Genomic DNA, 23,954 nt, shown 5'->3' with positions numbered 1-23,954 from the left:
TCTGTCTTTTGTTGGGTTGGCATGAAGAAGGGATATGCAAATGTGAGAAACAAAAAAATCATAGTTATGATCGGGATGTGTAGATTGTTTCCCATAACAGTGAAGCAAATTATAGGAATTTTCAATAATGGACTGCAGACAAACTAGTGAAACTCATTTAATTTAGTAGTGCTTTCCCCTCTCCTGCAAAGTATGTTTTATTTCCCCCAAACTGCCATATATTATATACATTTAATAATTGTAATTATTTTAGCTTACAAGAAATATTTTTGCAGCTATTCCCATTAATTAGGGTTCTGTTTCCATATTTGCTCAGGAACTCTGAATTTCAACAGAGAAATAATACGTATGAAAATAAAAATAATACTGAAAAGAAACACAATTTCCATACAGATTATTTATCACTTTTTATTTTCACTATTGCACATAAATTGTATCTTTTCTAGAAATTACTTTAGCCACATGATCTCACTCAGCAAAATTATACATTTATGTTGCATTTTCAAAGTACGGTTTAAAAAGTATGTGTCAAATTCTTATTAACTTTAGTTCTTTATTGTTTGTTCTTGTTTTGCTTGTTTCTCTCTTTCCTATTCAGTAATAAGTCAATAAGAGTCGTCACTTATTTTTTCTTAAAAAATAAGTACATTTTTATTTATTTATTTAAAAAGATTTTCTTTATTTCGGGGCTCCATCCCAGGACCCTGGGATTAAGACCCAAGCCAAAGGAAGATGTATAATGCCTGAGCCACCCAGGTGCCCTAAAAAATAACTACATTTAAATGACTTACCAATGTTAATTTAAATGGAGCAAATATGTATTATCTGAATAATAAGAAAAATAACAGAAAATATTTTACATCAACAGTTCATTAAATGTAATTATGAAATTAGGTAAATTTACAAAGTATAATGAGGTACAGAAGAGTCAATAGTGCATATACTATATCTTAAAAAAATTATATATGTATGTATATTTATAGTGGTTATAGCTATATTTTATATTTATACATGTTTTATATTTATATTTTTATTTACACACATTTACTATCTCTGCCAATAAATGATCGGTGTCTAAGTGTCAATCTAGGAGAATGAGTGGCACTATTATTTACTTTCAAACACAATTAAAAAGGGATTGCTGTGCTAACTATAGTCTTTATATGATATCAAAATGGCTTAATCATTGAAAGTAATGATTTTTAAAACAGAAAATTATGATTTAGTAATGAATTTGTAACTATTCACTTATTATACATCTTCATTAAAGCTGTAAGAATAGGCCTCTTCTCTTTTTAGCTAATGGTAGATTCATAAAAAGAGTCATGTCATTTATTTTGTTGCATTTATTTTATTAAATTTTTGGAGAATTTTCTTTCTTAACTAGATTAAAATTGAGATTTGTAAAATTATGACATAACATTATTAAAATTGACTTACATAATATAGAAAAGCCATCTGAAAAGTCTGTCTCCAAGTTATACCAAATACATTTCTCTTCCTGCAGTGGATGAATAATTGTCCATTTTGCTGGCCTAAAATTTCTTATCTAAATAAAGTTCAGTGTCCATAACTAACATTCACTCCTTCATTCAACAGTTATTGATGGGGAAGCCACTAAGTCCATGACCCCACTCTGGCTTCTGGGGATAGAGCAGTAAACAAAACAGACCCATACCCTCTCTCTACTCAAGCAGCTTCCACTTAGCTGGGGGAAGACAATCCAAAAGCACTGTCTTCAGTGATCGAGTCAAGCTTGAGAAATGGAAAGCAGGGTATGGGGATGCAAATAGTAAGGAGAGTGGTGGCTCTTATAATGGGTGGTCAAAAAAAAGGTTGACAGGGTAAGATTTCAGGAGACTTGAAGGAAGCAAGAAATGACTTGTGTAGTAGTTCTGAGTGACACATCTTCCACAAAGATCCAACAGCCACTGTAAGGAGGCCAGCGGGCTAAGTGCAGACCCCAGTGAAAGGGGCCCCAGTTGCCCTTGTCAGAGATAAGGTCAAAGATGCAGAGGAAAGGCCCATGATGGACAGCCTTGTAGGCCTGGCTAAGGACTTGAATTAGATCATGGTAGGGGAAGCCTGGGGGTACTTTAGATCTACATTACCTTTACTGTTGTGAAGCTGAGATAATGTGGTGTTCTCAAGAGAATAATGACTAGGGAGTGAGGATAGAAATAGACCAGTTAATGGGCACCCCGGTGGCTCAGTTGGTTAAGCCTCTGCCTTCGTTTCAGGTCATGATCTCAGGGTTCTGGATTGAGCCCCACATCAGGCTCCTTACTCAGTGTAGAGCTTGCTTCTCCCTCTCTCTTCTCCTCTCCCCACTTCTTGAGCATGCTCTCTTCTCTCTCAAATAAATAAATAAAATCTTAAAAAAAAAAAAAGAAAAAGAAAAAAAGAAAGAAAGAAAGAAATACAGACCAGTTAGAAGACTATAGAAATAATCCCAGAAACTGTAGATGGAGATATGGACCATGAATTTTGTAGTAATCAAAGTTGTGAGAAATGGTGAGATTCTGGCTTGATTGTAAAGAAACAGCCAAAACATATTTTCATAAATATTCTGATCATCTAGCAAATTACCCAAGGATTTGTATAGAAGTGTTCTTAGTGTTGTAATCTGTTTTAATCTCTCAGTGAGGAACCACCGAAAGCAATACCTCTCTGTTAACCTACAGTTCTGCTGGGAAACAAAATTGCAACTTGCAGAGTACATCTATTAAATCTTAAAAAAAGGAAAATACCCCAGGAGAACACTCCTATAACAAAATTTTAAAATTAGCTATTACCTGTACCTGTCTACCTACTTGCCTACCTACCTACCTATATGCTGTATATGTTATATTTTGTGTATGTGTATAAGTATATATGTGTAGATGTATGACCTGATTGAACATGGTGATATGATTTCATAAAAATAAAATAAATAGAAAAAGTCTGTTGCATAAAGCCCATGAAAAACTCTAAATTAATTTAAACAATTGCAATTCTTTAGAGTTTTTTTTCCCCCCCTCTGTGGGGGTTGGTGTGGAGATTATATTATAGAATTATCTCTGCATATATTCTGTAAGTTCTCAGGAAAGTTTACCTCGCAGTTAGCTTTAGGAGTCCCAGAAGAATTGGATGTGTAATAATAAACATGTATGTAAACATCAAAGGCAGTGTTTCAGTTATAGGATGGTTTTTAAATTAGCATTTAAAATGTTTAAAAATGTTCCTTTCAACATCTCAGCATAAAATTGCAAAAAGGAGTTTTAATGTAAAAACAAATTCATATAGGCATTACTTTGTTAATGCATTCAGAAAGTCCAAAGATACATATTGTACCTTCGAATATGTAGCTGTTTGTTAAATGTCAGTTATTTTAATTGTTTGGCTAACATGAACATATGATACTCTTTGTTTTCAGAGTTTTCCTTAATTCATTTAATAATCAATTAAAATACTTAAAGTTCTCTGAAGCACATAGTCTCATCATTGTTTTATCTCCAAAATCTTCATTTGCCTTCCCCTTAGTATTTCTCTTCTCTCTTTCTGAGGAGGGTCAAAGTGAATAAAAATGATGGCCAGCTTTATAGGAGCTGAGAAGAATGAAAAAAAAAAGCGTTTTTATTAATTTATTTTTTAACAGCTGCTTGGATTCAGTTTATGAGCCATACGACAATGTTATTTCACTGTGTCACTTTGAATTCAGACTAGCAGTTTGAAACATTATACATCTTCTCAAGGCACAACCTACTGGTAAAAAGTAAAACAAAACACACAAAAAAACTACTCTTACTCTACATTTATGTCATATCGCATCAAGCAAAATTTAAACAAATCGAGAGTGCCCTATATGTTCTTAAGTGTTAAAGCATTAAAAACATTGACACTAACAGAATAATACCTTTAAATTTTTCATCCCATCTAAAAATTGGGAGATGGGCTACATTTAAAATGAGAGTGTAAGGGGGCGCCTGGGTGGTTGAGTCAGTGAAGCCTCTGACTCTTGATTTTGGCTCAGGTCATGATCTCAGGGTCGTGCGATGCAAACCGGAGATGGGCTTTCAGGTGGTCCTGAGCAAGGGGAGGGGGAGGAGGGAGAAAGAGAATCTCAAGCAGGCTCCATGCCCAGTGTGGAGCCTGATGCAGAGCCCAATGCGGGACTTGATCTCACCATTCCGAGATCATGACCTGAGCCAAAATCAAGAGGCAGGCACTTAACTGACGGACCTCCCAGGCACCTCTCAGCAATTTTATTCTTTTTTTTTTTTTAACTTTTTTTTTCTTACAATTTTATTTATTAGTTTTGACAGAGAGAGAGAGAGCACAAGCAGAGGGAGAGGTAGAGGGAGAAGCAGGCTTCCCGTAGAGCAGGGAGCCCGATGTGGGGCTCGATCTCAGGACCCTGGGATCATGACCTGAGCCAAAGGCAGATGCTTAACAACTGAGCCATCCAGGTGCCCAGCAATTTTATTCTTAATTGGGAAGGTAATTGAAATATATTTTACTCAGTTGTTTGTTTTCTACTGGATAACTGAAAATAAATATGTGTTTATTACATACGTATATACTTATTGGATCTAAATACGAAATTGGATGAGTTTAAAACATTCAAGGGTGAAAACAGAAATATATTTATAGAAGCACTGTATTTTTTCTTGTCACTATGAAGAAATTAAAGCAATTAAAATAGCGGGGTAAATATTTAAGTTGTGCAAAAGGACCATTTTTTTATCTTGCCTAATTTCTCAAACAGTTCTCTGCCATTTCTACAAAAGTATCTATTGCTAACAACTAAATAAAGATAGCGTAAGTTTAAAGCAAAGAATGATGAAGTGATTTCTTTATTTTTAAATAAGTAAAACTTCTTAATTTAAAAAAGAATTCTTATTATTCGATGTGACTTGGAAATATTATTTCAACCCAAATAAACGTAACTGTGATCACACTGAATCCAAAGCAGAATTCTTTTTTTTTTTTTTTCGTAAAAAAAGAAAAGAAAGGGAAAGGGAAAATAAAAAAAAAGAAAGGAAATGCTTTATTTTTCTCCAGGATTTTCTAGTCAGCAGGCTAAGCTCTCAGCAAGTCCCATGGAGCCATTCGTTATGTTCCTTATGCCCTGTTAGTAAAACTCCTTTTCTTCTTGGAGTTAGACAGCCAGGAAAGGCATTCACACCAAAAGATTTGGTAGGAGAGCACCATCATGTGGTTAATTTTTGAATAACTCAAAGGGGAAAAATAAATTACAGTATCTTTTTTTATGTAGCCAAACATAGATCTGAATTTATTAAGTTTAAAACTCTCCTATTTCTAGCTAGTTTGCATGCATGCATAAGCTTAAAGAAAAATAAGTGGTGTTCTTTGTTTCTGCAAATTTTACGTCCCAGTTTTTGTAAGTATTTGTCATCCTGTCTTTGAAACAACCTTACCTAACTTCGCTCATCAGTCTCATAACCTCTAAACCAGCTCCCAAACCGAAATTACCAAAGGAGGTGGTTTTGCTCCCTCACAGGCATTTAAAGCTGTTGTCCTACAGTCTGTCCAAACTCAGACGGACCAAAATGGAATTCCTTCTCCTCTCCCAACAAAAGTCCTCCTGTTCATATCTTCTTCTTCTTTTTTTTTTTTTTTAAGATTTTATTTATTTATTTGACAGAGAAAGAGATCACAAGTAGGCAGAGAGGCAGGCAGAGAGAGAGAGAAGGGGAGGGAGGCTCCCCGCTGAGCAGAGAGCCTGATGCGGGCCTCCATCCCAAGACCCTGGGATCATGACCTGAGCTGAAGGCAGAGACTTTAACCCACTGAGCCACCCAGGCGCCCCCTGTTCATATCTTCTTTCTAGATAAGGCTCCGCCTCCTTTCCAGTTTCTTAACCCCCAGATCTAGGCTTTTGTTTATGCTGTTTCCGCTGCCATCAGCTCCTCTTCCCAAACAGGGCATGAAGCCTGGCCGCTGATTTGTCCTGAACGTGGGTTAAAATTTCCCTCTTTCTCCTCCTACTGCATTGACTTGCCCTTGGTTATTCCTCCTACCACGGCGATGGCTATTCTCGGAGGATGACACCTTGCTTGTCTTCATTTAGCTTAGCCTGTCCTCTGCTCTTCTCACTCTCATGCTTAAATCTTTTTTTTTTTGTTTGTTTCCATCATTCGTAAGATACAGAGCAAAGAGTGTATTTTTAATTTTCATCTCTTGCACACCACACGCCACATTCCACCTGTATCAAATTCACTGCAATTTCTACCAAATATGCTATTCTTCCTTTTGCATAGAAGACAGTGCCCCACATGAGTATCTTAATTGGTTCCTTCCTTTTTTCTTTCTTTCTTTCTTTCTTTCTTTCTTTCTTTCTTTCTTTCTTTCTTTCTTTCTTTTTTTTTCTTCAGTGTTCTCCCATACCTCACACCGAAGACCTCCATGAGTCCCTCAGGAAGTTGATCACTTCTAATTTCTTCCCCAAATGTCAGCATTTCTGTCAAAACACCTAGGATACTTACAGCATTCGTAGTTTAAATACATCTGATTATTTCTACTATGTTTTAGCTGCCTAAAGGCACTTCATTGTATCTACATTTCTGTTGTCACGATAAAGGAAATGCCTGAAATATACAGGATGTTTACATCTTTTGTTGACTAAAGGACACGTGTCTTAAGTTGGCTTACTGGTTTAATTTATGATGCATTATTTTTTTAAGTTCTCAATACTAAGTTTAACATACTTTATAAATTATATACGAATGAGAAATAAACTCAGAGAAGAAAGATAACTTTTTTTTAAAAAATCGCACAGCTTGCAGTAAATTATAATATTTGTTTGAAAAGCATATGAGCTGTTGTAACTATTGTTACAAACAATATATGTTAGAAGTAAAATGTGAGATTGGTTATTCCAGGAAGCTCAAGAAATAATCGGCCTCCTTAGATAATCCTGATTTATACTGTGTGTGCTTATAAAACATATATTTTACTTAAGTTAATCTTAAGTAAATCTTAAATCTTATCTTAAATCTTAAGTCTTCTTTCATTTTTAGGGAAAATCTTACCCAAAATTCTCAACTAGAAGCACTAGAATTTCTTTTAATGTTCTTTTTTGTTTTATTTTGTCTTACTGAATTGTCGCTGAATTAGGTACTGAATTTGTTCCAAAAAGTATTGTCACTAAAATAGGGGCGTAAAACTAATAATGCCCATGATTCTTAAGTTAATTCATTAAAACTCTCAAAAATTTGGAGTGCACAAAAACCCAGAATGTAACTTACGCACGGAAAAATTAAATGCATTTCTAAAAAATAGTTCTGTGACAATTTTTTTTAGAATTAAGTTTAATGGAATATATGTTTCTTCACTTTAATAATTTTAGTTAGAAAATACTTTTCTGTCTGGTTATTCTATTGGTTTTTTTTTTAAAGATTTTAAAAAAATTTTAAAACAGATGATGTTGAAATTTGTCAAAAACTAAAATTCAGGTTTTAAAAATGGCCACATTTTATTTTTTTCCCCTTTGTTGTTCAGGCATTCTCACCTATGATATAACAACTTTTATCCCTCAATGTTATCCCTCAAATAATTACTTCATTACTTTTTAGTAAGTTGCTGAGTTGAATTCCTTCCTCAATGGCTATAGGATACACACAAACGTTCCCATCTACCCCCAACACACAGAACACACATTTGTCTCCCAAGTTTTACACTTTACACCATAGTATTTATTGTCACCCAATGTGCTACATATTTTGCATATTTCTCTACTGTTGTCCATCAAGTCCTAGAAGACATCAAACTCCTTGCAGGGAGTGATTTTGTCTGCTTGGTTCTAGTGCCAATAATGATGTCTGGAACATGGATGGATGTTCCAGAAATGTTTATTGAAAGACAGAATAAAATGCCTCTGGAATTCTGCCCTTGATCTGAAAGTGTTATCTTTGTACCTTACCTTACCCTTACCTTCCAAGATCTTATCCCTCTTGCCTTTTCATCGTGGTTCAGCCTGGTATGAATCTGTTCTCTCCTTGTCTTGAAAATCGTCAACCCTGTTTTGGATACAGGTACAGCTGTCACTCATTTGCATTGATTGAAAATTTTCCCTTCCATTGACCAGTAAGAACTACTATATGATTGAGAAAGTAGAGTCTTAATCACTTACGGATACATACCGTTGAGTGAAGACTGTACTCTCTTGGAGAAATAATGCAGATACGTGTTAATCATAAAAATTGAACCAATGGAGGGGAGTGAAAAGTAAGTGCGATGAAAACACAGCTATGGAGGGTCAGAGAATGCCATAACAGGGTCCTCCGCTGAAATCTCTTGGGCTGAAATCAAGATGTAGGCTGGGGTGTGATCTGATTTGAAGCTTACAGATGTTTTCCAAGCTTACCGGTTGTTGGTAGAGTCTGTTTTTTCGTGGCTTTATGATGGAGGGCTGTGTTTCCTGACAAATATTGGCCATATTTCACTCTCAGCTCCTGTGGGCGTCCCTTAGGCACTTGCCAGGTGGCTTCTACCCTCACAAGTTTACTTCTTCAAGTCTGGGGGGATTGATTTGTACTGCCTTTCTTTTAACAGCTCTCATGATTAGGTCCGACCCTCAAGTAAAATCTTCTTTCTAGTGAACTCAACCCCATGTGAAGAAGACCCCTTGTTATAGTTGCATCATTTATTTTTCCATAAAACTTGAATTCCTGGGTTGGTATCCGAAGCAATTCACAGGTGGCTCACACAGTCAAGGGAAAGGAATTATACAAGAGTGCAGGTCATGGGACAGAAATCTTGAGGACATCTTGGAATTCTACCAAAGCTGTTGTTTTTCAAATTCCTCAAAATATATCTACATTTCCACACAGCATCATCTAGACCCATGCTGAGGCCTGGAAAATCCTAGGGAGCTATTGTTTTGCATTTTAGGTCAAAATTGCTTATTCCTCTTTGAAATGGAAAAAAAATTAGCAATTAATCTTTTATGTACTTTTCCATGACCTGGTCTCCAGCAAAGTAAGAGCTGAGAAAGTGGCTAAAAATAAAGATGCAATAAAGGTGATCTTTGCCCAGTTCCTCCTTGATACTCTGAAGAACAACTAAATATAGTATATTGTGCTTCCCCATAGTTAGCTCTCTTACCATGCAGCTCCCTACAATGTCAACTGTTCCCTGCAAATTCCAGTCTTACTAAATTTACTTTCTTGAAACACCCTTAAAAGCAGGGAGTTACTCAATTAAATTCTTTTAAATCAATCATTTCCTTACTTTTCTAGAAAGGTTCATAAAATCAAATGGACCCCAAGCAATGCCATAAAGGTTTCTACTTACTGTGCAAGAGCCAAATTAACTCAACTTCCTAATAATGGAATTCTGTCATAGAAGATGATTAATTTTCTAAGAATAAAAAATAATCCTATTTGTTCTATACCTAATTCTAATATTAGAGTTTTCGTTGTTTGTAAAGTTAGATGAATTTCCCCCTTCAGCACCACCAGCCCCAACCCCCAAAAGTAGAGGTAGTTAGCCAGGTTTGGATCAGTCAGCTAGAGAGAGGTCAGTATTGATTCTCTTTGCTGTTTCTGAGCTATTCATTTTTATAAAATGGCATTTTCCAGGGTCAGGGTCATGAAGAAGTAAGGCCATCTAGGATATTATTATGGCATTTCTCTTAGAATGTTCTTTAATTCTTTGATTACTGCACAATATAAGTTTTCAGTCTCAAAATAATCTGTGTGTACAAAAAATTTCATCTCACTCCCTGACCACCAAATATTTACCTGCTATGCAAGGTCAGAAGTTCTGGAAAGGCACAGACTATGTCTTGATATCCTGGCATCAGGACAAAGAAAAAGTGTGGAAAAATTTTCAACCTTCTCCTTCTATTTCTGGGCTTGAAATGGACTTTGAAGTGGGCATCAGTCCATCGGGTGGGTGTGGCATGTTATCAAGTAGGTAAATAAATGGCAGATCTTGTCTAGAATGAATTCTCCTAATCATGCAGATAATCAGGAGCATTTTAATGTCTAGGAGAAACTGGAGAGGGAAAAGGGAAACAGTTGGTATTAGCTCCTATGTTCTAGGCCCACAAAAAGGAGTACTTATAAGGTAGGACAGCTCAATTTGCTTTCTAGGCAAAAGGATCCAAGGTGTTAAAGTCAAAGTAGTTTTACTTTAGAAAATAGGAGTCACCAAAAAAGAAAAAAAAAAAGAAGAAGAAGAAGAAGAAGAAGAAGGGGAAGAAGAAGGAGGAGGAGGAGGAAGGGGAGGGAGGAATTTTATCCAATTCACCAAATTTTTGTCCAAGCTTTTATCTGCTTTCCCCTCAATGTTCTCTTTTACTTTCCATATTTTTAGTTATTTGCATATTCTATCGATATAATATTGATTTTCTTCCATTTTCTTCACTTTTCTGTTAGGAATTACAACTTATCTTTAAGCTGGTAACAGTAAAGAATGGCGCATATAATACATCATGCTTGATATTATGGCTATTGCTGAATAGAAATAGATCATGAATTTTTGTAAATTCTAAATGTTCTATGAATGTTTAACATAATTTTCCATCATAGTGACCCCATCTTCATCATCTCCTTCTTCTTCCCCCCTTCTCCCCCCACTCCTTCTTCTATTCCCTCATCAGGATTCCTGATTCCCTCATCAGGATTCAGGATTCCCCTGAATGAAAATTATTGTAAGCAAAACTTAAATGCCACATCTAGGAGGTATTTGCTCTAATAAACTCGTGGACTTGTGAGAGTTTTTGAGGATTTCACAGTAATTTTTTAATTTTCTTTCTTCATCCTCAGAGAAAATGCCTACAACGACAATCTTGTCCTTAAGAGAGGAATATACTTCCTTTATTTCCCCCAGGTGTGCTGAAGCAAAAAACAGATGTGTTGACACAGCAATTAGCAAGTCATTGGAGTCATACCAGAGAGAATTAATCTAGAAAACAAAAACTTTTAAAGGACCCTGGAAGTCTCTATGTTAATTTCATGTTGTCTTGGTTTTCCATAGGTGATTAGAAGTCAGAGCTGTTGACCTTAAATTAAAGCTTATATAAAACACCATGGCAATACCATATATCCAGAGTATGATATTTTCAGTTATTGGTAACATAAAACTAATACTCAGCATAAAAGTGAAAAGAAATAGTAGTAAAACTAAAAATAGAGAATCAGTGACTTCATGACTTCCAAATACGATATTTCACAATTTTCATTAATTTGATCACATATGTTTAAGTTATTGGTAAAATATCCTGATGATGCATTATACTGCCTACTAAATTATGTATATATATAATGCTGAGAAGAGCAGAGACAGAAATGCTTTGTGTAATTACCACTATGTATGTTTTAAATCCTGATTTGGTCCTTTTTTAGTGAAAAGACCTAAATATTCAAAAATGCTTGACAAAATGACATTATCATCAAGCTAAGAAGAATTTATTTATTTATTTATGTTTGTTATACCAAAATTTTAACTGGAATTTACACTGTCTTAACGATCCGATTTCAATTTTATTCTGTTTTAACTACAGCTTGCTTCCAGTAGATGTCAGCATTGTATAAGATTAGAAAATGCCTCCCTTAAAAATTGTTTTCACTACGAAAATAAATGTCCTACTGAAGCACGTATGTTCACATACGTACCATTTTAATATATGCAGCTGATTATCTTTCTAAGTTACCTGGAATATTGTACAAGTGGGTCATTCTGAAAATATTTCGTAATTAAAAATTCTGAAAGGAGGACAAAATTGGTATTAACTTGCAAATGCTCTGAAACCATGTTCACCAACTTTGCCACAATTTGCCTGAATGTCCCTCTTCATTTTTGATGTGTCCCCATTACAGCCATTAGATTTTGAAACAAAGAAGGCGTATACTTTTAAAGTAGAGGCCTCCAACGTTCACCTTGACCACAGATTTCACTCCGTGGGCCCCTTTAAAGACACAGCCACCGTGAAGATCAGCGTTTTGGATGTGGAGGAACCCCCGGTTTTTAGCAAACCGCTCTACACCATGGAGGTTTACGAAGACACTCCAATTGGGACCATCATCGGTGCTGTCACCGCGCAAGACCTCGACGTGGGCAGTAGTGCTGTTAGGTAAGAAGAGGAAACATTCTTATTTTCTGTGTGTCAGAAAAAGGGAAAAAAAAAAATGCTGTGTCCAAACCTGGGTGAATGATTCCTGTTTAGTGATAGGAGACTTGAAAATCCAATGCCTTTGCACGATAAGTATTAGGTGAGCGGCCTTGAGATTGGAGCAGAAACCTCTGCTGACAGTCCCTGTAACAGGGTTTGACGGTGGTGTGATGTTGGACGTGGCACTCCAGATAACCAGTCTCAACTTTTTATCTATAAAAGGCATTTCATAATATAATCTCAGAGGTTGATTTCCAAGGTTAATGATATATTTTCACAGTGCTTAAAATACAGTGGACATGTAATACATTTTTCAATTACTCTAAAATCTCTATCTCTTACCAAAAGTTAGCCTTTGAAAGAGATGGTGTTACCATTTGCAATTTGGAGTTCATTTTTTTTCACTGACGATCGTGTCCACTAATGAAAGCAATTAGAGCCAGTCCTGGGGTAAGATGAATTATGGAATTGTTCAAAGCCCAGACTTTACAAAGAGTTCCTATTGATTTAAAGATAGAAGGCTATGGGGTAGTGAGTCAACAAAGCCATCAATAGAGTAAAAAAATAATCTCTCTCTCCTCCTACCTCAAACCCATACATTCCATTTGCACTACTACTGAATCATTGTGGGATTTCCCTTTTTCTCACTTATACATTGATCCTGCAACACATTTTTTAAAAAAGATTTTAATTATTTGAGAGGAGAGAGGAAGTGAGGGAGTAGGAGAGAAGAAGATAAGGAGAAGAAAAAACATACTTCATGCCGAGTATGATGACCCATGTGGGTCTCGATCTCACAACCCTGAGATCACCAGCTGGGCTGAAATCAAGAATTGGAAGCTTAACCGACTGAGCCATTCCAAGTGCCCTAGATCCTGCAAAATATTTTGAGTAATAGTAGTATTGATTCAGTTATGTTTCTTCTGTACATTTAAATTCCCTGATAGATGTCCACATCCCACATGTATACAAGTACTGGGAAACACCTCCCCACCACCCACCCACCCCCCAAAAAAGAGAGAGAGCAAGAGAGAGGAGAGACAGAAAGAAATATGTGATTTATTCTGAATCTTCCACCACAAGGGGTTGAACCTTCATATAGAAAATCAGACCAAAGAAAAGTAGGCTTTTAATACAAAAACACTATTGACATAGGGAACATGTAAAGATTTTATGCCATGGGGCAATAATAAAAAAATTCATAAATCATTCAGTGGTTACCTCAACACATTCAAAGCATATAGGAAAAATCTCGGGAAAGGGCTTGGGCGCGGTCAAGCTCTGCTTTTTGTATTCGCCTGGATCTACCTTCCAAACTGATCTGAGTGTCCCCCTTCTTGAAACATGTCAGTGGTCAAGAGAGAACTCTGAAAAAAACACATTTGTTTTGGGAAAGAGAAGAAAAAAGGGCAATTACTGAGTGCCCCTACATGTCAGATCGAATGCTGGCTAATTTACTCACTGGATTCAAGTTGTTGTTGTATGTGTCTGTATGACAAGGTGATTCACTCTCAGTTGAACTACAGAAGTCCGTATGCGTCACCAGTGTTTGTAGGGGCATTCTCAATAATCAGCTCCACTCGTAGCTGTTACGTATTAACCCGTTATTATTCATTCAGTCCTATAGTTGAGACCCTGAGTGTGTTGTTGATAATTGTGAAAGTGGAAGATGCCTGGTGAGTAGATTTACAGGTAATTTCAAGCGTATAAACAGTTATGGAAGAAATATGGAAGGCTGTAAAGAAAGTAATAAAAAGGTAAATAAATATGGATTGAAACTCTTTATGGTTCAATAAATGAGAATTTTGGCACACAGAGAAACAGGGTATCTAGAGAACATGCTATGTTGTTTAATTTACTGTATGTTCCATCCTTGAGACGGATAAAAGCATGCTAGAGTCAAAATATTAATAAAGTATGATTTTAGTGCAATACATAAAAAAAAATCAGAAAGTTTATTAGTAAAACTACCACCTGGTAAAGGCAATGTGAGGGTTACAGACTTGCAAATATAACATGTTTAGAGTTAAGACCCTGGTGTGAGGAATAAAGGAAGGCTACATTTTTGAGATACCCTGGAAATACAGGACTGGTTGGGGGGATAGTTACTGTCACAGGAGCTGGTGTCTGACAAGAGCTACTTTATATGGGATAAAGTACTAGTCTTATTTCTAATGGGTAGCAGCCTGACTCACTAAAGCTGTAGACACAGATGGATCTACGGGAGGGGTTGTCAAAAAACAGACCTGCTTTTGAATCAACATGAAAGCTGTCTTACTTCCATGTCCTTGGAGTAAACAATAAGCTTGAATCATGTCAGTTGAGGAAACATGGGGTATGAATCATCTTTTTTTTTTTTTTTGGTTTGAAAACATGTTGGTTCACTTAAGAATGATAGTAAAAATATGTTGGGAAAATAAGCATCAGAATGTGAAATTACTTGACATGTTTAGGTACGATCTGTTTGTTTTGTTTTCCTTTGCTTAACTGTCTTTTCACAGGTTGCTATGCGAGGTATTAATTTAGAGCTATGTTACTCCATGCCAGTGGGTATTTTATTAATATTATTATTTTATTATCACTGAGCACAGCAAAGAACCAGAGTGCAATGGCATTAAGCAAGGATTAAAGCAATTTTGAAGAAAGGCTAGGAGTAATGACTTGAAATGCCTGTAGTTGATCTTTGAACAATGTGGGGGGAGGGATTCAGGGGCACTGACCCTCTGCCTAGTCGGAAATCCACATCTAACTTGACTCCCTCAAACCTTAACTACCAATAGTCTACTGTTGACCAGAAGCCTAACGGATAACATAAACAGCAGATGAACATGTATTTTATATGATGTATCTATCATATACTGTATTCTTATAATAAAGTAAGCCAGAGAAATAAAAATGTTATTAAGAGAATCATAAAGAAGATAAAGTAGATTTGTAAAACTGTACTATATCGAAGAAGACTCATGTGTTAATGGACCTGCCCAGTTCTACAAGTTCAACAACCCAGTTCAACAACCCCTGTTGTTCAAGGGTCAAATAGACCATGTCTGGTCCCCTGTCCCTAGTGTAATTTCTAGTTATTGTCTCCCTTTCTCTTCTAGTCTTTGCCATTGGATACGCTGATTTCTTGCTTCTCATCTTCTAATCCTCTATATCCTTTGGCTCTTATTACATAATTCATGGAATGATTTCTAGTTCATCAAGTGAATGGAGCGAGTGTGCCCACTATCAGTGAGTTGGGGGATATTCACAATAGTAGTCTCTTAAGCGTAGAATGAAATTTAAAATACGGGGTGCCTGAGTCTGTTAGGCATCTGACTCTTATTTTATTTTATTTTATTATTTTATTTTGTTTATTTTTCAGAGAGAGAACACAAGCAGGTAAACTGCAGGCAGAAAGAGAAGCAAGCTATCCACTGAGCAAGGAGCCCAATGTAGGACTCAATCCCAGGACTCTGAGATCATGAGCCAAGCTGAAGGCAGACGCTTAACCAACTGAGCCACCCAGGTGTCCCAAGCAGCTGACTCTTGATTTTGGCTCAGGTCATGATCTCAGGGTTATGAGATCGAGACCCACATCAGGCTCTACATTCAGTTTGGAGTCTGCTTCTCTCCCTCTCCCTTTTCTTCTCCCCTTGCTGCCTCTCTCTCTCTCTCTCAAAAATAAGTAAATAAAATCTTAAAAAAATAGTTTATTTGTCCATTCAACTAACTAAAGAACATCTTCATTACTTTAAAGTCTTGGCCATTACTGATAAAGCAGTATAAAGATCTAGGTGCAGGTTTTTATGTGGAAATAAATTCTCAGCTCCTTTGTATCATTATTAAGAAGTGCATTTGCTGGACCATATGGTAAGAGCATGCCTAGATTTGTAAAAAGCCGCTCAACTGTCTTCCAAAGGGACTGTAGCATTTTTCATTTTCATTATCAATGACTGAAAGTGCCTGTTGTTTGCATCCTCGCCAGCATTTGGTATTCAGTATTCCAAATTTTGGACATTCTAAAAGATGTGTAGTGGTACCTCATAGTTGTTATAATTTGCTGACTATACGACTTAGTGGAACATCTTTTCATGGGCTCAGTTGGAATCTGTGTATCTCCTTTGTAAGATTTGTCCTGGTCTTTGACCAATTTTTAAATTGGGTTGTTTGTTTTCATTTTGTTGAGTTCTATGAATACTATTCAGAATAAGCAGGAAATTTAAAGGTGTTGCTCTTCTTTAATATTTTCAACTATAGGATAGATCCGATTGTAAGCAGGAGATTCTGATGGATGAGTAACTTGAGAAGACCCTATCTAAAGCTTACATATACTCAATTATCTCATTGGGAGTAGCTTCTGCTGAGTTTCTGGCTAACGACTACCCAAAGAGATCAAGGAGAGATTACAGATATGCAAATCAAGTCACTGATAAACGTATACAATTCAGATATAGCATGAAGTGATATTCGGCTCAGAACCAGCATTAAGAAATCTGGAAATTACTTCCAGTCCCGTCCATGTTGCTACAAAACTTGGGTATTCATCCTTTCTTTCTTTTTTTTTTTTTTTTTACAGCTTTATAAACATATATTTTTATCCCCAGGGGTACAGGTCTGCGAATCGCCAGGTTTACACACTTCACAACACTCACCATAGCACATACCCTCCCCAATATCCATAACCCCACCCCCTCTCCCAACCCCCTCCCCCCATCAACCCTCAGTTTGTTTTGTGAGATTAAGAGTCACTTATGGTTTGTCTCCCTCCCAATCCCATCTTGTTTCATTTACTCTTCTCCTACCCCCTCAACCCCCTATGTTGCATCTCCTCTCCCTCATATCAGGGAGATCATATGATAGTTGTCTTTCTCCGATTGACTTATTTCGCTAAGCATGATACCCTCTAGTTCCATCCACATCGTCGCAAATGGCAAGATTTCATTTCTTTTGATGGCTGCATAGTATTCCATTGTGTATATATACCACGTCTTCTTTATCCATTCGTCTGTAGATGGACATCTAGGTTCTTTCCATAGTTTGGCTATTGTAGACATTGCTGCTATAAACATTCGGGTGCACGTGCCCCTTCGGATCACTACGTTTGTATCTTTAGGGTAAATACCCAGCAGTGCAATTGCAGGGTCATAGGGTAGTTCTATTTTCAACATTTTGAGGAACCTCCATGCTGTTTTCCAGAGTGGTTGCACCAGCTTGCATTCCCACCAACAGTGTAGGAGGGTTCCCCTTTCTCCGCATCCTCGCCAGCATCTGTCATTTCCTGACTTGTTAATTTTAGCCATTCTGACTGGTGTGAGGTGATATCTCATGGTGGTTTTGATTTGTATTTCCCTGATGCCGAGTGATATGGAGCACTTTTTCATGTGTCTGTTGGCCATCTGGATGTCTTCTTTGCAGAAATGTCTGTTCATGTCCTCTGCCCATTTCTTGATTGGATTATTTGTTCTTTGGGTGTTGAGTTTGCTAAGAGATTATGCTGAGTGAAATAAGTCAAGCAGAGAGAGTCAATTATCATATGGTTTCACTTATTTGTGGAGCATAACAAATAGCATGGAGGACAAGGGGAGATGGAGAGGAGAAGGGAGTTGAGGGAAATTGGAAGGGGAGGAGAACCATGAGAGACTATGGACTCTGAAAAACGATCTGAGAATTTTGAAGGGGTGGGGGTGGAGGTTGGGGGCACCAGGTGGTGGGTATTGTAGAGGGCACAGATTGCATGGAGCACTGGGTGTGATGCAAAAATAATGAATACTGTTATGCTGAAAAAAAAAAAAAAGAAGTATAAAAAAAAAAAAAGAAATCTGGAAATTAGATTCACCAAAACTCAACTTTTCTCTCTACCTTTGTTCACACAATTCTATTCCCTCCATAAAATAGTTTCTCACCCTCTACTTCATTGCCTTCATCCTCAACTTCTGCCGACTTAGGTGGCAAAACCATATGGATACTCACTGCCCATTCTTTTTTTTTTTTTTAAGATTTTATTTATTTATTTGACAGACAGAGATCACAAGTAGGCAGAGAGTCAGGCAGAGAGAGAGAGAGGAGGAAGCAGGCTCCCTGCAGAGCAGAGAGCCCGATGTGGGGCTCGATCCCAGGACCCTGGGATCATGACCTGAGCCGAAGGCAGAGGCTTAACCCACTGAGCCACCCAGGGGCCCCCTCACTGCCCATTCTAACTCACTTCGTCCTCCCAATATTGTGTTTTTCTTATCTTTTATGTTCACTAAAGACATTAACCATACTTTGCCATTTTTTTTTGCTCATTAGATAAATATGTATTCACTTTTTAGCCGCCTTCTCCAAAATGCAGAAAATGAAAAGATACTTGAGATTTGGGGATATTTCCTTGTTCTCTTACATACTAAATACAAAATTTAATTTTATTTTAAAGTTCTCTTGATAAATTTATCCTACTATATAGTGAAATATAGAATGTGTATGTATGTGTATTTGCACATTTATATTTTTTCCAAAATGACCATAAACAGACCTGATATATAAATATAACTGGTCTTGGGCGCCTGGATGGCTCAGTCAGTTAAGCAACCTGCTCTTGATTTAGTGTCAGGTCATGATCTCAGGGTCCTGAGAGCTGAGCCTTATATTGGGCTCTGTGCTCACTGAGGAGTTGAGCAATCTCTCTCCTTCTCCCTCTGCCCCTCCCCTGCACGCTCTCTCTCTTTGAAATTAATTAATTAATATCTATATGTTATTGTATATAAATAAATATTTATAATAGGTACCTTTATTGCATATTGAATATTTTTATATATTTATATATTATCATATATAATAATAGGTCTTTTTGTTTTTTAAAAGTTTGAAGACCTGGGTGTTTAGGGCTCAATCTCTGCTATTTTAACAAGAGAGTCAAGAGTATACTTTCTTTTTCTTTCCCTCTTTTTCTTTCCTTCTCTTTCTTTTTTTTTTTTCCAAATTGTTTCTCAGTTCCTTAGCTTCTATAAATGGAGTTAATAGAAGCAAAATATCATCAGTACACTTGCAAGTAGATATCATAGATACCATACAAAAATCAACTTTGAACGAATAATTCTCTTGGGGGTCCTAAACCCATCACAGTAATAAAAAAGTTAAATAGGGCATACTCCCCATATATTAATGTATTAAGCTGCTACTGTAGTGTCTAAATTCCACATTTCCTTTTACTTTTTCCCTGAATTTCTTTGAAATATTCCGTACCATCAGATTCCATCTGCTTTTCCATGTCTACCATTTGTACACAATATCTCTTATTTTTTTCATTTAACATTTTTTGTGTTGAATTTTCCCTGCATCCTTCAAGTGATCTCAAAGTTGACAATATATCTTTTGGTGGTGCTTCGTCTTAGCTATTTTAAATGTCAGTTGTCTCCACTTAGAATTAAGAAAGTAAATTGTGAAAGATAATTTCTGATAAAGAGACTAAAACAGTATTTATTTTTCTTTAAGTGCCCTTTAAAAATGCTCCCTTATGTAGAGTCCAGTTTCTCTTTTTGTGTAACTCTAATCGCTCTTTTGTATTCTAGTTTTATTAGTTAGCAGAGAGCAAACCAATATTGTATTTACAGCCTATTTTCTTGGAAAATACTTAATATTCAGAGAGCAATTGTGAGAAAACATTTTATCTGTAAGGTTATATAAAATATTCATTAAGATAAATCAGTTAATCCTTTTTTTGAGCACTGCTTAGCCTATCTCTTTCCTTTAGCATTCACAATGTGAATTTTAATATATATATATTTGCAAAAAACTGGTCTGATAAAGGACTTTTCTCCAAAACATACAAGAATTCTTTAAAGTCAAGGATGAAGGAAATGAAATAAAGATTGAAAAACCATTTTAATTGAAGGGAACGTAATTGTGTGAACAAAGGTAAAAAGAAAAGTTGAGTTTTGATGAATTTTACTTTCATATTCCTTAATACTAGTTTTAGGTTGTATAATCTATCAGTGACTGGATTTGTATGTTTGTAATCTTTCCTTAATCTGCTTGGAGAGCCATGAGCCAGAAACTCCCCACAGTGAGACCGTTAAGTATATATTGGCCTCAGACATGTTCGTATCCAATTACTCATCCCTTAAAATCTCCGTTTATGATTGGATCTAGTCTGTAGTTGACAACATTAAAGAACGGCAACACCTTGGTTACAATTCCCTGCTTATTTTGATTGCACTGGAAATGAAAGAAGCATTCCCTCTGAATTTACACCAATGGAATGATTAAGAATAATTCACTTGAGATGCTGTTGATCGAGAACTTAACTTGCTATGAAGAGTGAGAAGATCCTTTGTGAATAAACTCATTGCTTTTTTCCTCAATGACCAGTCCATGGACAATCAGTAAAATAGGAGCTACTGCAAATAACATTTACCAGATGGACAGGTTGACTTTTATTTGCTGTGGTGACAATTAACTGTCAATGTATAGTGACATCAGTTTTAAAGATTTTATTATTTATTATTTGAAAGAGAGAGAGAGAGAGCAAGCACTCGAGTACTGGTGTGAGCAGGGTGGGGGGCAGGGGCAGAGGGAGAAGCAGGCCCCCCACCTAGCCGGGAGACTGATACAGGGCTCCATCCCAGGACCCTGGGATCATGACCTGAACCAAAGGCAGACATTTAACCCACTGAACCACCCAGATGCCCCAACATAGTGACATCATACTAACTAATTTATTCCTGGTTTTGAGCTGAGTGTTTTGGCCAGATGTGTTTAAACATCACAACTGACATTATTTTACAGTGAGAGAAACTGAGGCCCGGGAAGATCCAGTTATGTCCTCAGTAAGTATGAGAATAAGATTTAACCATAAGCAGCCGATTCTAAAAGTCAAACTAACAGCTCCCCTTCTTCAGTGTGATTGAGTTACTCATCTAAGTGTTTGAGCTGCTTTTTAATCTTAAGATTGCTGAAAATGTAATTAAAATATCATAGTTCTCAGTAGCCTATTAAACAAAATTGATAGAAAGTCAAAACAAGTCAGTAAAAATATACAATATTTAATTCCTTAAGATATAGTAGCTATGGACTTTATTAGATACTTGAAAGTACTCTAAACATTTTGCATCTGTTTCCCTGATGTAAACCTTACAACAACTTTAATTAAATGTGAAAAATGTTTAAATCATTATTTTTAAAGATTTTGTTAGTGAGAACACATGCATGAGAGAAAGAGCAATAAGAGAAAGAGAGAGAGCACAAGCAGGGGCAGAGGGAGAAGCAGACTCCTCCTTGAGCAGGGAGCCTGATGCAGGGCTCCATCCCAGGACCCCAGGATCATGACCTGAGCTGACTGAGCCACCCAGGCACTGCCTAAATCTGAAAAATGTTTACTTGAACTATGACAATATTGACATTTGTCAGGCTGAAAAAACAAATACCAAATTATACAATTGTTTTATTAACAATTTTTGGTATGTATTGAAATAAAATATTATTTGAGATTCAGTACCTTTTATTTTTCTAGAACAACCACAAAGTTCTTATAAGATTTAGACATAACTGAGAATTTATTGACAACATTCCATAGATCTGTAATACAAACTTACAGGTCTAATTTTCATGTGGATTGGATCTTGAGAGTCAATAATGAGTTTGCTTTTATTTTTAAACAAATTTTATATTATTCTAGTGATATACTAAAGGAAATCTCAATGGCTAAGTGTCCAGATATTAGTTGTCTGTCAAATAAATAAATAAAAATTTTTAAAAAGATACATGAGAAAACTGAGACTACCAGTTTAATATTGAAACTGAACCCAAATTAGATTAATATTTGCCTAAACTTTACTTTCTTCCCACTAGAGCAAGCTGCTTCAGAGTCTCTGAAGAATAAACCAAAGTCTGGGTATAAAATGTTGGGGGAAGATAAAGTTAGCATCCAGTTACATAAATGGATACAAGTCAGGAGATCATATAGGACTATGTAAAAATGACTTGAGAAAATTAGAAAATCTTGGGGTGCCTGGGTGGCTCAGTCAGTTGAGCATCTGACTTTGGCTCAAGTTGTAATCTCAGGGTCCTGGGCTGGAGCCCCAAGTCAGGCTATGTGTTCAGCAGCGAGTTTGCTTCTTCCTCTCCTGGTGCCCCTCCCTCTGCCATGCTCCCTTTGCCTTTCTCTCCAATAAATAAATAAAACCCTTAAGGGAAAAAAAAAAAAAAAAAAAAAAAAGGAAAATCTTAATTAACTAGAGGGAAATAAAATATAACAACTATTTTTAATAACTGTAGATTATGATGCATTTATCTTTCTTTAAAGATGTGTTTTAATCATATTATGTGCTTCCAAATGAAAAATTTGAAGACACAAGGGTTATGCCTTTATTAAATCATTATAATTTTATAAAATGTTTACTTTTACATCAAACAAACAAGAGAAGCTCTCTAAACTATCTGTAACTCTTAATTTTACTAAGAGAAAAGTTAGAATGAGGAGGAGGATTAGGAAAAAAAAAACGAAGAGGAGCTAATAGGAAACTGGCAACTACTATTTAAAATGTTCGAAAGAAATGTTAGGATTTCTAAGAAAAGCATGTAATTGTGATTCTTGATGAAGCAATTATAATCTTAGTGTTGTTATATGTGGCTTAGGTTCTTAATAAAATGTGGAAATAAATTGAACTGAATTTACTTTCATTTAATTATCTTCCCCAAGACAAAAACAAACAAACAAAAAACAAAAAAACAAAACAAAACAAAACAAAAAACAACCAGTGACTAAGAGAAGACAGAGGGAAGAGATTTTGATTATTATCACATTAACAAAAAAAGTTTCCTACCTTGACCTGAATCATTACTCCTACATCTTTATTGCTTAAGGAATGAGATGTAATACTTTTTAGAGTAACTCGGTACCATCAAGTACTTTTTACAAAATGTGTTTGAGAATTTAGCTTTTCCATTAGCTGTGAGAAAGTTATTAGGCAAATTAAAAGACACAATTTTAAGGAGAATGCTTACCTAATGAAGAGAAGAAAACTTTTTAAGGCATTTCTAAAAACTCATTTACAGAAAAGTAATAAAATTGTACTCTCTCAAGTGGTCTGCACAGATTAGGTTAATGCGTTAATTTTTTATTTCTATTCAGTTGTTAAAACAGGTTTCTTAACAACAGTGGCTGCATACTTATATGAACTATACATTTGTTTCATCATATATAGATCATAAACACCTTTAAAAATTAAATCTTATCTACTTACCAAATAAACATAAGGTGATTCAAATTCTGTATTTCAGGGCTCTGCTCATTTACACTGGTGTGTGAGGACAAATTAGACAATCCATTATTACACTGTTGTGATTAACTGCAATTAAAATATAATTCTAGCCTTAGGTTGGCTGTGAGCTGTGACAAACCTAGAGTAAACATGGGATCTACACTCTGGGAGAAATTATCTCCTGAAAAATGATCTAGACATTTTAGGACAGGGTCATGTCTCTTCTGAAAATGTCTAGGAAATTCTAGGAAATGTAGGAGTAGTTCATTTCCAGTTTCACTGATGGCCAGTTCTTTTAATTGCTATCTTGGGCAGGACATCACAATGGAAAGTGTGGTTGTTGCCTCATGGTTACGGTTTAGTCAGACCCAGGGGTGAGTCCGTCACACAAAGACAGGATGTCAGGGAAATGCCAGGACCTAGTGCTAGAGCCACCATCTTGCAGTCTGATCAGCTGTAGGAAGATGCTGAAGGTGTACTGTTGAGTAGAAAAGGGTCAGACAAGTTTCAGTGGGACTCCAGAAGAAGGCAGGAAACTTTCTGAGAGGATCACATCCAGAGAAGGGATGTACCAAAACTCTATGAGGTGACAGAGCCAAAGATTAGATGCCAGA

General features: G+C 36.2%; 1 protein-coding gene across 1 annotated transcript in view; it reads left to right on the top strand.

Annotated features, from left to right (window-relative positions):
- Positions 1-23,954, top strand: part of CDH12 (cadherin 12) — a 1,009,850-nt gene that overhangs the window by 954,556 nt on the left and 31,340 nt on the right. The window contains exon 8 of the mRNA XM_047731370.1: positions 11,829-12,082. Within this exon, the coding sequence (XP_047587326.1) occupies positions 11,829-12,082 (254 nt within the window). The remainder of the gene's footprint in view (positions 1-11,828; positions 12,083-23,954) is intronic.

Source organism: Lutra lutra, chromosome 5 (genome assembly GCF_902655055.1).
Source record: "Lutra lutra chromosome 5, mLutLut1.2, whole genome shotgun sequence".
Taxonomy (NCBI): Eukaryota; Metazoa; Chordata; class Mammalia; order Carnivora; family Mustelidae; genus Lutra; species Lutra lutra.
Note: the sequence above shows the minus strand (reverse complement) of the source record. Positions and strands in the feature narration are given on the sequence as shown.